The sequence below is a fragment of the Brassica napus genome, chromosome C4 (genome assembly GCF_020379485.1).
Source record: "Brassica napus cultivar Da-Ae chromosome C4, Da-Ae, whole genome shotgun sequence".
NCBI classification, from domain to species: domain Eukaryota; kingdom Viridiplantae; phylum Streptophyta; class Magnoliopsida; order Brassicales; family Brassicaceae; genus Brassica; species Brassica napus.
Genome location: NC_063447.1, coordinates 49,422,011 through 49,436,789, shown reverse-complemented (window position 1 = coordinate 49,436,789; position 14,779 = coordinate 49,422,011). Strand labels below are relative to the sequence as shown.

At 31.3% G+C, this 14,779-nt stretch overlaps 4 protein-coding genes across 6 annotated transcripts; all 4 read left to right on the top strand.

Moving 5' to 3' along the window:
* Nucleotides 1-1,888: 1,888 nt before the first annotated feature.
* LOC125575510 (calcium uniporter protein 2, mitochondrial-like) lies at nucleotides 1,889-3,067 on the top strand. The gene is made up of 2 exons (XM_048756374.1): nucleotides 1,889-2,685; nucleotides 2,911-3,067. Exons 1-2 carry the CDS (start codon nucleotides 2,179-2,181, stop codon nucleotides 2,953-2,955), a joined length of 552 nt encoding a protein of 183 aa, XP_048612331.1. The 5' UTR covers nucleotides 1,889-2,178; the 3' UTR covers nucleotides 2,956-3,067.
* Nucleotides 2,956-3,734, top strand: LOC106446580 (calcium uniporter protein 2, mitochondrial; the record flags this gene model as incomplete). The annotated part of the gene is given in 1 exon segment (XM_048755968.1): nucleotides 2,956-3,734. A coding segment is annotated over 1 exon segment (513 nt), but the record flags the coding sequence as incomplete, so codon positions are not given.
* A 2,950-nt stretch (nucleotides 3,735-6,684) lies between these two features.
* LOC106446582 (E3 ubiquitin-protein ligase RNF185) lies at nucleotides 6,685-8,643 on the top strand. 3 transcript variants are annotated; one of them, XM_048756371.1, is made up of 3 exons: nucleotides 6,685-6,844; nucleotides 7,155-7,876; nucleotides 8,374-8,643. In XM_048756371.1, exon 2 carries the CDS (start codon nucleotides 7,165-7,167, stop codon nucleotides 7,846-7,848), a length of 684 nt encoding a protein of 227 aa, XP_048612328.1. In that variant the 5' UTR covers nucleotides 6,685-6,844; nucleotides 7,155-7,164; the 3' UTR covers nucleotides 7,849-7,876; nucleotides 8,374-8,643. The 3 variants fall into 3 exon arrangements, with proteins under 3 accessions (XP_048612328.1, XP_013743811.2, XP_048612329.1); XM_048756372.1 differs by having other exon boundaries at nucleotides 6,749-6,961; XM_013888357.3 differs by lacking the exon at nucleotides 8,374-8,643 and having other exon boundaries at nucleotides 7,155-8,055.
* Nucleotides 8,644-8,842: 199 nt separating this feature from the next.
* On the top strand, nucleotides 8,843-10,990 carry LOC106446581 (lysM domain receptor-like kinase 4). The gene has a single exon (XM_013888355.3). The coding sequence runs from the start codon at nucleotides 8,963-8,965 to the stop codon at nucleotides 10,769-10,771; it is 1,809 nt and encodes a 602-aa protein (XP_013743809.2). The 5' UTR covers nucleotides 8,843-8,962; the 3' UTR covers nucleotides 10,772-10,990.
* Nucleotides 10,991-14,779: the final 3,789 nt, after the last annotated feature.

Genomic DNA, 14,779 nt, shown 5'->3' with positions numbered 1-14,779 from the left:
TTCAAGTTTCTATATGTTTTTAAATATTTTAAGTTAATTTTCATATTAGCATAATTTTATTTGAGATTTTGATGTTTGGTCACGTACAAATACAAATTAATTTATTTTAAGTTAAGAATATTATTGTTTAATATAATATATATATAATATTTAATTTAATTAGATAAATTATATTTTACAACGTATTTTCATTCACTTTTTACCTTTAATCTCAATTTTAATATTGTAATAGTTATTTGGATCATGTTTCCAATAAAAATCAGAAAAATGACTATAATAATAGTTGTTAACATCATAAACTAAAAATAAACATAAACATAATTATGATATTATCGATATATATTGTTAATATCTATTTATTAATTAAATGTTCCAAATATCATGATAAAATAAATATATTAAATATATTTATTATTTACAAAAATAATAGTGTATATATATATATCGATTGAATAGGTTAATGTTTATTAGTTATCTTAAATATCATGATAAATATATATTAAAATTTAAATTTAAATTTAAATAATAATATTAATTAAATTAATGATCTATCCTAAAATTATGGAGAAGATGACAAGTAAACAAATTCACTTCTCAAATAATAGTATAGATGCACTTAAATCATATAATAAAATATAAATTTATGTCGACATTGATCTAATCTATAATTAGTCACATCTAATAAAAAATACAATACGATACAATAATAAAATATTGTTTAAATAATAAACTAAAGTTGTACAAGTGGAACCATAAAAAGTTTTATTTTTGAAATTTATATATATATATATACCGTAAATAAATATCTGCACGGAGATCAAACTCTAGTAATATGTTTATATGAAGAGACAATTTTTCAAAACAATACTACTTTTCCGGAAAAAACAGTACTACTTTAAAAAAAAACTTTTTTGGAGAAAACAACCAAGAAGTAATTTAATTTTAACAAAAAAAACTAGTAACAAAAATTAGTTAAAGGTAAAACGAATTAATAAAAACAAGTAGTCGAAAAAAGAACAAGTAAAACACGTGGATCCACGTTTGCGTACACGTAAAAAAGACTTGTGTTTTCCTAATTCTTCTTGCCGTTGCGAACAAATTTTAGGCTCTAAAATAATTATTAATTTATATGATCGGACGGCAATAATGCCACCGCAAGCTATCACGACGACCAATCTTAACACGTGTACGGCTAGTAACTATCACCATCTCCACATCTCTCCCGAGAAGTTGGGTTGTAATTCGTATTAATGAATATCTCGTGTACGTCCTGCTATACGCTGACGTGTACGAGTACTTTTCTATGTTTTTATTTTAGGAATTTAAGTTACTATATAAACCCATGTTCGAAATCGCGCTAGACGCGAGTCGGGCGGTAAGTACGGGTCTAGCGAGTTGACAATAAATCGGAGATAAATCGGAGAGTACTCGGGGATTAGTTTTATTATTATTTTATTTAATTTAATATTTAAAATTAAATATATATAGCATAAATACATTATTATTTGAGACTTTTTAATATATTGAATTAAAGTTTATAAAATTTTGTTGATTTATCACAATTATCTATCTCAGATTTATTATAAAAAAATTTAATAGAAAATTTTCACGTAATCAGTATTTTTTAATCATTTCTGTTATTTCATTTTAAACCAAAAGAAGAAATTGCAACATAAATATATAGCCCATCGAAAGCCCAGCACTAATTCAAAACTGATCAAGTTTAAAACATGATAGAGAAGTAAAAAATCGCTCAAATATTAATTGAAAGACACAAATATAAAAGATCCCACATCGGTGAATGGGGAAGTAATGAACGTACACAGACACTATAAACAAAAGCTTGTTCTCCCAACAAGATTCACTTATTCGATCTTGATTAAAGTCTGGGCCTTTTTTAAATTGGGCCTAAGCTTTATAAAGTTAAAAATTAATCGGCAACTAATCCGATTAATTCCGCCTAATATCATTAAGCGGACGAATATTAATGGGCCGAGTTTTTATACCGAATTGGCCCAATTCGAAACGCTTGGCCTCCAAACAGCGTTTTAGCGGCCGCGTTTGCGGCTACTCGGCCGCGTTTTTGAACATGGATATAACCCTTTGTCTCTCTGTTTATATTTCATTAAATTAATTAATTATTTATATTTCTGATATTTCTCTCCTCTCTGTTCATCAATGGCGATGAGGAAGCTTTTATCGAAGCGTATCTTCAACATCTCGAACCAATCGTGGCAGAGTCTAACGAATTGCCGCACATCGTCTTCTTCGGTATCCGTGCGAACCAGAATCGCCCCGGAGCCCGGAGACTCCGGGATCTCGCGGCGGTTCTTCCACAACACCGCCGTGATCCGGCCGGAGATCATGCAAATTCTGTTGGGAGAGAGCTTGATCGAGAAGCTCCGCGAAATCGACGGTAGCAAGGATCGAATCCGATTAGACGGGATCGCTCCGCCGAGATTGACGGTGGAGGATACGAAGAAAGTTCTGAGAGCGGCGCAGATGGAGATGGTGAAGACGAAGCTCAGAGAGACGGGGAGAAGCTGGATGACGTATTCGGAGTTCGTCGGCGTTTGCTGTGAAGCTTCGTCGGATCCGGAGCACGGAGCTAGAATAGCGAAGATGCTTGACGATTCAGCAAACGTCATCGTTTTGGGAGGTTCCGTTTGTCTTAGACCGGATCAGGTACTTTCCTCATCTTGTCTAGTGTCTACATTGAATCAATGTTACCTGTGAAATGAATCGCTTGAGTATGCAGCTGCTTGAACTGATTGGGAGAGATTAAAGCTCTCTGAAAATAAAAAACGAATTAGGTTTTCTTCTTTCGATTTTTGATCTTGAAGATACCGAAAACTGATACCTTTTTTCCATGGGTTGTCGTATCTCTTTCTTTTGCTCCCAATTCAACAGGACAACTCAAAACCAGAGTATCACGTAGGAGGTTCCCAATTTTGACGTGGTGATGAAGAAGAACAGTTTCTACAGAGACCACCAATATCTTTTCTTTCCATCCCTTCCCAAAACAAAACCATTGATACATAACCCAATATGAAAAAATTAAGAGAGAGAGAGAGAGAGAGTTGGGAAGCTTTAGTATCGTTTGCTAACAGGTTTTGGGGGTGTTAGGATAATAAAAGTTGAAATCTTGATAGACAATATCATGTGTGTGTGTTAGAGTGTGCAAATTGTGTCCCAAAGAAGGTGTTTTGGGAACTCTCGTGGGACGTGATGGAGCCAATCTGTTTCTATGTCACGTCCATGTACTTTATGGCTGGGTATGCGTTCTTCCTCAGGACGTCGAAAGAGCCTTCTTTTGAAGGGTTTTACCAAAGCAGGTTCGAGGCTAAACAGAGGAAATTGATGAGTCTTGATGAGTTTGATGTTGAGAGGTATCAAGAACTGAAGAAGCTGTTTTGCCCTAAGGCTTCAGATCGTGTTTCCAAGATTCTTGGAACTGTCGGGAGTTAAATTTTGATTTTTTTTAGATTCAATGTTGTTGTCACAAATGGTGTCTGATTTTTCCTAACTTGAAGAAACCTACCAAGAAAAGGGAGAACAAAAAAGATAAAGGTAGATGAAGTTCTCAAGTTTTCAGTTTTCCAAAAAAAAAAATGTTTGCGGCTTTTGTAACGTCAGGGATGAGTCATGTTTCAATGTTTTCATTATGATCAATCTTATGTGTAAACATCTTGTAAATAAGTGTTCTTAATGTATACTAAAAAAATGTATTCCTATATCTGAGTCTCGTAGGGAAGCCAGTATGAAGATTGAAGAATGCGAAATTACAACTGGATTACCATTACTCAAAAATACACTACATTTGAATTTATGGTTTACTAATTGAGAATTCGGTCTAAAAAAACTTCAACTTTGTACGAATTGCCAAAAAAAAATGAACTTTTGGGCTGACCAAAAAAACACCAAACTTTCATTGATTTGTCAATTTAGCACGACGTCAACAAATTTAACAGAAATATTTGACGTCGTTTATTGTTGGCGTTAAGTGAAACGACGTCGTTTTCAAATCAGATGAAACTTTACCACTGGGCTACTGGCACTTTCAATGTATTTACTAACATGTTTACTTTTATTTGGTACATATTAAATATAAAAAATTCTCTAAAAACTTAATAAGATCTTTAAAATTCCAAAAAAATTTAAAAAATAAAGAAGATTTTTATAAAATTAATTTAGAAATTAAAATTAAAAATAAAATTTTATTTTCTTTTTTAAAAAATAAAAACTCTTCCAAAATTTTCTAAAAACTTAAAAAGATCTTTAAAATTCCAAAAAATTGAAAAAATAAAGAATTTTTTTATAAAATTAATTTTGAAATTAAAATAGAAATTTTTTATAAAATTAATTTTGAAATTAAAATAGAATTTTTTTATAAAATTAATTTTGAAATTAAAATAGAAAATAAAATTATGGAAAATAAAATTTTATTTTTTCTTTTCAAAAAAACACGAACTTTTCACGAAAAGAAAAAATAAAATTTTATTTTCTATTTTAATTTCAAAATTAATTTTATAAAAAATTTCTTTATTTTTTCAATTTTTTGGAATTTTAAAGATCTTTTTAAGTTTTTAGAAAATTTTGGAAGAGTTTTTATTTTTTAAAAAAGAAAATAAAAATTTATTTTTAATTTTAATTTCTAAATTAATTTTATAAAAATCTTCTTTGTTTTTTAATTTTTTGGAATTTTAAAGATCTTATTAAGTTTTTAGAGAATTTTTTATATTTAATATGTACCAAATAAAATTAAACATGTTAGTAAATACATTGAAAGTGCCAGTAGTCCAGTGGTAAAATACCTGTCATTTGACCAACCAACCTGGGTTCGAATCCAAGGGTCTACATATTTTTAATTTCAAATCATTTAAAACGACGTCGTTTCACTTAACGCCAACAATAAACGACGTCAAATATTTCTGTTAAATTTGTTGACGGCGTGCTAAATTGGCAAGTCAGCGAAAACATTGTTAATTAATTCTAAAGTCAATCAAAGTTTGGTGTTTTTTTTTGTGAGATCAAAAGTTTATGTTTCTTTTGGCAATTCGTGTAAAGTTGAGGTTTTTTTTTGCCGAATTCTCTTTACTAATTAGTATTTAAAGTTTAGCATTTACGGTGAGATTCTGATTATAAACTTGTATAAATATTTACGAAATATTTAGAAATAATTTGAAAGGTTCACAAATTTAAAGCATTTATAATAATTTCAACCGCATTCTTCATCCAGTGGCCTGCCACAAAAGGCAAATAATTTCTCAATGAGGAAAAAATGTTTATCAGTATGAAGACTGAAGAATGCGAAATCGCAACTAGATTACCATTACTCAAAAATACACTACATTTGGATCTATGGTTTACTAATTATTATTCAAAACATACACTGCATTTACGGGATGAAATTTTGATTATAAACTTGTATAAATATTTACGAAACATTTAGAAATAATTTGAAAGGTTCAGGAGTTTAAATATTTATAAATTATTATGTTTAAAAGAAACTTTGAAATGTAAATTTAGAATTCTCCCAAAAAATTTGCATTGGATATTTTTTTTTTAAATTGTCTACCTTTTGTAAATTTGGTTCCAATTTTGGTTGGTGAAATTTCAAATAATAAATCTCTTTCAAAACTAAAAATATAACAAATTATTTTTTATTTGGAAAAGGCACAAATTATCTTTTTTATCATGTGCTATATTATTAAAAGGATTTGATAATAAACTAAAACAGTATAATCTTATTAAGAATAGTTATGCAATACAACATTATACAGCCACAAAAAAAATGTTTCCTAACAATCCCCTAGACTATATTTGCGAAGTGATTTTGCCACATGTTTTTTCTACAATCAATTTTACAAAACAAATATGACATGGCTACTGAAATTGATGACATGTCTTATAGCTTAATACGACATGGACAATTGAATTTAATGTTAATTTATATTTTTGGTAAACTTTTTAAAATATGGTAATAACTCATATATTACATTTAATGTCAATTTATATTTTTGGAAAATTTTTTAGAATATGGAAATAACTCATAAATCATCATTAAAATAAATATATTCAAATATGGCATTATAAATTTCGAAATATAATGTAATTATATATTTTAAAATTATACAATTTTATTACTAAATTTTCAAAAATGTATACAATTTTTTTAGAAAATTATAAAAAATTAATCGTAAAATATTTATTTTCTTATAGATCTACAAATTTTATAAATATTGTTTAATTTTAATTTTTAGTAATTATGCAACTTTTACAAATTTATTTAATATATTTAATTAAAATAAATAGATAGAAAAACCTATCTAAGTTTATAATCTCAAATATATACATGCATATTCTTAAATATAATTTTTTATGTTTAATTAAATTAAATTTATATTAAAATATTAATACAAAAAAAGAAAATTTACAACATTAATAAAATTTTATTTTAAAATATAATATATATTTATCTGTTAAAAAATATTTTAAATTTTTTTACTGCACATGGGGCAGGAAAACACCTATGTATTTTGTATGTACATCTTCAATTTATATAAATAAAATAGTTGATAAAAAAAAAACAGACTCTTTTTTTGTCGGCAAAAAAAAAAAGACTAGACTTTTGTTCTCGTCGTGAGAGATTGTAATTTTTTTGATTGCTATGTTTAGGGTCGATAATTCTAATTAAAAATAAAATAAGTTGCCGTTTATGAAAGAGATTTCTAGTAGTTGGGCCATATAAATAAATCAAAATATCCAGACAAGAAAAAGGAAAAACAAATATAAAAACTAAAATTAAGAAATAGCCTCGGACGTTCTCTCTCCCTCTCTCAAGGTACACACACTATTTTCCTTTTTCTGTAAGGATTCTGTTTTTCACGATGTCATGTCTCCTCTTTACTCTCGTTCGAATCTCTTCTGTCTAGCGAATTCCTTGTCTTGTTGCTTTCATGTAAGTTTCCTCTTAATTTTGATCTAATCTGATAGATTTGGATCTATTTATCTTTCTCAATTCGAATCGCCAGATCTCTTAATCGGAAATAGAAAATTTAGGGTTTTGGTTTTAGGGTTTGTCCCAGGGCTTTCAATTGATTATAATTGTAATTTCTAGGTTTTTTGATTTTTAATTTTGATTTGATTAACAGATCCAAATAGATGGAGAAGGGGGAATCAACAAGCACGTCTTACTCCGACACCAACGGCTCAAACGAACCAGATCACGACTTTGAATGCAACATCTGCTTCGAGTTAGCTCAAGACCCCATCGTCACTCTCTGCGGCCACCTCTTCTGCTGGCCTTGCTTGTACCGTTGGCTTCACCACCACTCTCACTCTCAAGAATGCCCTGTCTGCAAAGCTCTCGTCCAAGACGACAAGCTCGTGCCTCTCTACGGCCGCGGCAAGAACCAGACCGACCCTAGAACCAAGCGTTACCCCGGGATGCGGATTCCCAACAGACCAGCTGGTCAGAGACCCGAGACCGCCTCTCCCCCTCCTCAGCAGCCTCAGAACGACGCTGCGAGTAACTTTTTCAACTACGGGATTGGTTTGATGGGTGGGTTTATGCCCATGGCGACGACTAGGATTGGGAACTTCAGCTTTGGGGTTGGTGGGTTGTTGCCTTCTTTGTTTAACTTTCAGTTCCATGGGTTTCCTGACGCGGCGCTCTATGGAACCGCGCCTGGTTACCCTTTTGGTGGTTACCATAACGGTTTCCGTGGAGTTCCTGGTGGTAACAATGAACCGACGACGCCTGGTGGAGGGCACCCAAGCGATGCAGCTCTGAAGAATATCCTCATTGTCGTTGGAATCTGCGTGTTCTTGTTCCTTTTATTGTGAAAACAGTTTGGTTTTTTTTATTATCCAGGTTTGATAGTTGCAAACTCTCTTACTTGGTTTGAACAATGTTTGTATATACGTTACGGTAATAGCCTGAGTTTGTGTCTGCTTTTCCTACGTTTGTTTTTTGCTATTTGAAGAAGAAACTTGGATCTTCTATACATATAAGGTCGGATTATATGATTTGCTTACATATAGATTCGGATATATGCTTTGCTTTCATATAGCTTATGAAATTGATTTCTGCTTGTATACTCACGGATGAATAAAGAACAGATACTGAATCTAGAACATTTCAATAAGTCATGAAACTTCTGTTGATATCATAATCATTCACTATTCACTGATAGACTGATATAGCATGTCTACTTGAAAAACATCTTTTCTGTCTGCCTCATGCTCTTTCTTCCTAAACTAAGTAGCTGTAGTAGATGCCGTGCGGTATGATCTGCTCATGTAATCTGATTTCAAGATTCCGGAAATATTCTGTAACTATCTACATAACTTCTTTTTTTTAATCTGCAGACAACAAATGTCAATTGATAGTGGAGATTTTCTTTAGGGATGTTCCATTTGATAGTGCAGACAAGAACACAATGATCTGTTTATGGCTGGTGTTGTGTTGGGGACCTAGTCTTATAAATTTATAAGAGTAAAGATGTTGGAAGTATTTGTATTAGACTCGGCATAAGAATTATGTTACAAGATACTATCATTTGCTATCTCTTGCCTAAACTATAATAGAAATAATATATTCATAGAGTTAAAGCTAATTTTCTGGATTCTATTCTTTTATGGTTGGGATCTTGAATATGGGCATTAATCATTTTAGCAAGATTGAAGTTTTGCGACGGTGTTAGTCGAGGAAAGAAACCAAAGCCTTGTGTTATCCTCTTATGTCTTCTTTGGCGTCTGAAAACAAAAGAAAGATCAATGTCAATATATAAAAACTATATAATATGTTGTTATCCACGAGACTAAAATATTCAATCAGCTCCATGAAGAGACCATTTCCCACTTTCCTTCTTTTGACATTCAACAAACCGTTGACTTTATACACACGTTTCCTTTAAATCCAGTTATAGACAGCCAGAGATATTGCAGAATCAAAACGATGATCTTCTTCTTCATCATCCTTCTCCAATGTCTCTCTCTCACAACCGCGCAACAGCCTTATGTCGGAACATCAACCACCGACTGTTCCGTCATCGATAACTCAACCTCTGTCTTCGGCTACTCTTGCAACGGCCTCAACAAAACCTGCCTCACCTACGTCATTTTCAGGTCAACTCCTCCTTTCTCCACCGTCGCCTCCATCTCTTCCCTCTTCTCCGTGAACGCCTCTCTCCTCTCTTCCCTCAACAACGCGGCAACAACCTTCTCCACCGACCAACAAGTCATCATCCCCCTAACTTGCTCCTGCTCCGGCAACTACTCCCAGTCCAATCTCACTTATACAATCCGACAAGGCGACTCGTACTTCCGTGTAGCGAACGACACTCTCCAGGGTCTTTCGACGTGTCAAGCCTTGGAGAGACAGAACAATGCTTCGTCTCAGTCTCTCTTTCCCGGTATGAGAATCCTTGTTCCTATCCGTTGCGCGTGTCCCACGGCGAAACAAGTTAGTGAAGATGGCGTCAACTATCTCGCGAGCTACACCGTGGTGTTCGGAGACACTGTTGATATCATCAGCCAGAGATTCGGCGTCGAGACGATTAAGACTTTGGAAGCTAATCAAATGTCTTTTGACGATGCTGGAGTCTTCCCTTTCACCACAGTTCTGGTTCCATTACAGAACCCTCCTTCAAATCTCAACTCTATCACTCCTCCTCCTCCACCTCCGTCTCCACCTCCTGCTCCGGTTTCACCAAATGGTAACAAACCGAAGAGAACATGGGTTTATGTTCTTGTTGGAATCCTAGGAGGAGCTTTGGTTTTGAGTGTGATAGGTGCAGCCATGTTCTGTATGCTTAAGAAGGTCTCAAGAAAGAAACAAGAACCAGACAATCTCGATAGCTTCACAGCCAAGAAAACAACAATCTCCTATCAAGAATCTGACTTCGATCCGCTAGATGGCTTATCAGGCATGGTGGTTGACACCTTAAAGGTTTACAAGTTCCACGAGCTGCAATCCGCAACGAGCGACTTCACATCTTCCAGCTCTGTCGGAGGATCAGGATACATCGGTAAGATCAACGGCGACGGTGCAATGATCAAGAAAATGGAAGGAAACGCATCGGAGGAGATCAACTTACTGTCGAAGCTAAACCATTTCAACATCATTCGTCTCTCTGGCTTCTGTTTCCACGAAGGAGACTGGTACTTAGTCTACGAACACGCGTCTAACGGAACCTTAAGTGATTGGATCTACGCGAAGTCGTCTCTCTTGAGCTTGACTCAGAGGTTGCAAATCGCTTTGGATATAGCAACGGGGCTTAACTACCTACACAACTTCGCAGACCCTCCTTACGTTCACAGGGATTTAACGAGCGGAAACATCTTTCTTGACTCCGAGTTTCGAGGAAAAATTGGTAACTTAGGGTTAGCTAGGTCGACGGAGATAGATGGAGATTACGTGTTGACCAAGCATGTGGAAGGGACGAGAGGGTATTTAGCTCCTGAGTATTTGGAACATGGGTTGGTCTCGACCAAGCTTGATGTTTATGCTTTTGGTGTTGTGGTCTTGGAGATTGTTACTGGTAAGGAAGCTTCTGAGTTGAAGAAAGAGATCGATGGAGGTAATGATTTGGAGGAGTTTTTGGTTAGTGGAAGCTTCTTGCCTGAAGGGTTAGTGAGTTTTGTGGTGAGATTGGTGATGGATTGTTTGAAGAGAGATCATTTGAATCGTCCATCAATGGATGAGATTGTTCTGTCTTTGTCCAAGATCTTGACGGCTTCGAAAAGCTGGGAATCGTCTTACTAAATTTAAGGCCCAATATGTTTTATTAGCCTTTTAGGCTGCAATGTTAACCAAAAGGATTTTTCTCTTTGTTTGTTTTTTAGAAGTTTATGTTCTTGTGTTGGATTTGGTCAGAAAAATGTTGACTGGGTTTTAAGTATGAACTAGATTTTGATCCGCGATTCGAAAGCGCGAGTTTTATGGGTTATATACGAAGTTAGATATGAGATAGTATTTTGAGTATATTGTGTATTATTATGTTATAAAGTCGTATTATATCGAATACAAAAAATTGTTTAAAATTATATAACTTATGAATAAGTTTATTCGAGATTTTTTATATACACTCTTATGTAACTCTTTCTTAAGTATGAAAATTTTACCTAAATTTGTTAAACGAACCAAACCAATACGAAATACAGGTTGAGGTTCGGGATTGGAAAAAAGTACCTATTAGATTTTTTTGGACATGCGGGTCTCTGTTGGACTCCGGGTACCCAAAATACCTAGAATGTTTTGTTCATATTATGTATATTTGAGTAATTCATATATGTTCTGAGTATAAAAATATTATTGTAAATTTTGGATTCGCGTTTTCTGTTATAGTTTCAGGTTATTGGTAAAATTTCAAATTTTAAAAATATATTTAAAATATTGGATATTTTTGGTTCTCGGGTAAGATTTTGGTCTTTTAGATATTTAGTTATTTCTGGTATTTGTTTGATTTTGGGTATTTTCGTGTTTTGATTTTTTTGGCTTTTCGGATTCTTTAGATATTTTTGTCCTAAATACTCGAACCGAGCTAAACTCACAGATACTCAAATTATTGATTTAAACTGACCTAGAACTAAAAGGAACCGATTTGAACAAAAAAAAAAATCAAATACGTAGTTGGATATAAATGCCCAAGACTCAAAGAACTTGGACCTGAAAGAAACCGGTTTATATTTGATCCGAAGACCCGAATGCCCAAATCTAACCTTTCATTATATTTTTGTGCATTTGATAAAAGTTACATTTGTTCAATTGGTGGAACTTAAGATTTATTTGAGAGGTTTTTGGATAATTTAATAGTATAGATTTGTAGGTTTTTTGTTGAGTAGTAAAAAAAATATTTGTTGGGGTTTTGATAATTTTAAACTTATCTTAATACTAAATTGTTATTTATCAATAAAATAAAATAAACATAATATATAATTTTTAAACTTATCTTAATTATGAAGTTAATGAGACATATTTAGAGAAGAGTATAATAAAGTGTACGTGATATTATATTTTCGTGAACCAAATTTATGTGGTTGTATATATATGGTATAATCTTTTCGTTTATAAAAAGATATGGGTCCAATAAATAAAAGCTTTAACAAAATAATTGTTAGAGAAATTTAAGGTAACATATTGTTTGTCCAAATCAAAGTAATACCAAAATATTATTAGTTAATTAAAAGGTCCAAACAACATTTTTTAAGTAGATTTATTTAAACTCATTCCCTTTTAATAGTATTGATTTCATTGGCTACACTTTGGGTTAATGAATTTTGTAAACAGCAGAATTTTAATAATCTTATAAAAGGCTGTAAATTAAAAGATTACTAGGTGTTTGTCCCGCAATTTTGCGGGTAGTTATATTATATAAAGAAATATATATTATCTTTATACTGTTATAATTTTTGAATAATAATTAGAAATTTAAAATTTTAATTTTTAATTTCAAATATTTGAATAATCAAAATTTTTGTGTAACTCCAGTATGACCAATACAATGATCAGATGCTTTTTATCATGAAATATCTTTTGTAAAGGATTCTGTGTGGGCTTTAAAAACATAAAATTTATAATAATTCCTAACTTACAAATATAGTTATTTTATATAATAATATATAACTATTAAATTTATTTCTATAAAAAATGCTAAAGTATTTTATTTAATTATACATAACTAATTGATAAAATAAAGAAATTGATAAAACATATATATTCTTTCTCTAATTCTACAATTAGTTACCATAAATTATTATTTGTAATATAATTTGTGTTATTTGGTAATTTGTATTAATTAGTTCTAGAATTATCTTTTATTTTTAGATCTGATTAAAATAATAACTAATAAATATTAACAACCAATCAAATTATAACTATTTTTTTAAGACACATAATCAAAAGTCAATTAAGTGTCTTTTCAATTAATGTATAGTAGGATACATTTGGTTAAGGTAAACATAAAAACATGTATTAAGAAAATGGTAGTTTAAACAATTTTTCTCAAAATTTGTTCCAAATCACACTTTCTCACTCATTTTTTTTTTTAATTTAGTGTTTAACATAAAACTCAAATGGGTTAAGCAAACAAATTCTTCCTTAAATTATCTCTGATCATCACACTATTTTATTAAACACTAACTCATTCAACCAAATATTTTAAATTAAAACTAATCATAGTTTACATATCTTTTAAAAGTATTGTTTTAATTTATTTTAAATTAAATTAAAACATACCTATATTAATTAAATCTGATTAACTAATAAGAAAAAAAAAATTCAATTTTTAAATAACTAAATGTCGTTATTTTAGGCATATATACTTGGAGACTATAAAGACTCTGATGATATGTTTCTTGGATTTCAAGTTCTCACACATTCCAATAGTGCAAAATAGGATTTCAGATTCTTTAGATAAGACTGCAAGGTTTTTTCATAGAATTTTTTTTTTAATTAGTTCTACTATTCCGATCTAGTTATACTGACTACCTCAAATTTAAGTAATAGAACAACAGTTCGTTGTAAAAAAACACAATTCTTCTAAAACTGTAACAATTTGGAGGTCATTGGAAAACGAATCTCACGTTTAAAAAACAAATTAGCTCCAAATTTTGAAAATCATTTTTTGTTTGTTTCATATACTGTTCAAAAACGCCAAGGTGGCAAATTTTTTAAAATTTTAAAATATGAATTATTTTAAAATGAATAATCAGTTTTGTAAATTATCCATCATTTTGAATATATATTTTAAATATTAAGTATCTGAAAATATGTTTTTCAACAATATGAAACAAACATTTTTTTGTAAAATTAAATTTATATTTTTTTAAAATTAACAGTGGTCTAAATTTAAATCATAAACTCTACAGACCTATTAACCGCAAATTATTCTATTTAGTAAATTCAGAAATGATTTGCGTTTTTCAATTTAGTTTTGAAATATATTTCCTAAAGTTATATCCCTTGATTGAAATGCATAAAAATTAGGGGGAAAGAAGAGAGAGAATGGTCGAAATGACTTGAAGTTCGAAACTAGGATGATAGAGGAACAGGCTGTTATGATTGGTTGTCAGAACACGTGGCAATTTAAGACACGTTGATTTGGACATGGACCACATATCCCACGTGGCTATGACCAGCCAGGCTTTGCCACAAGGACCTATTTAAATTGAGTTTATGTTTTGTGTTCCTAGGACCACTTTTATTAGTGATAGATATGAGCCAGCATCGAGTCATCCACATAAAACACATTGCATTATACACACGGCGTTTAATATTATTCTCGTTAATAATAATTATTATTGTAATTTTCTTAAAGTATTAAAGTGAAGAGTAATGGTAATACATAGCTTGCTAGCGGCACAATATGAAAGTGAAGAGTAATGGTAAAACATAGCTTGCTAGCGGCAGAATCGGTTATCGAGATGAGAGTCATAAAAACATTCGCATTTGTCCTAAAATTTTTAGTGCTTAATATATATGGATTATATTTGACCAAAAAAAAAAATATATATATATATGGATTATCCGGTCCCTCAAAGTACTCAAAACATATATGTATAAATCATCTAGTATTTATATAGTACCGTTTCAAGCTTTATAAATTTGAGAAACGACTTTGACTAGCGAGATAATATTTAGAAGACAATAATACACATTTATATATGTGATATTTCTGCCCCAATGAGTTGAATGAAATATGTTCTCAATTTATTTTCTACAATAACTTTTAACATATTTTGTCATATGTAACCTAAGCAAGATCTTCACTCT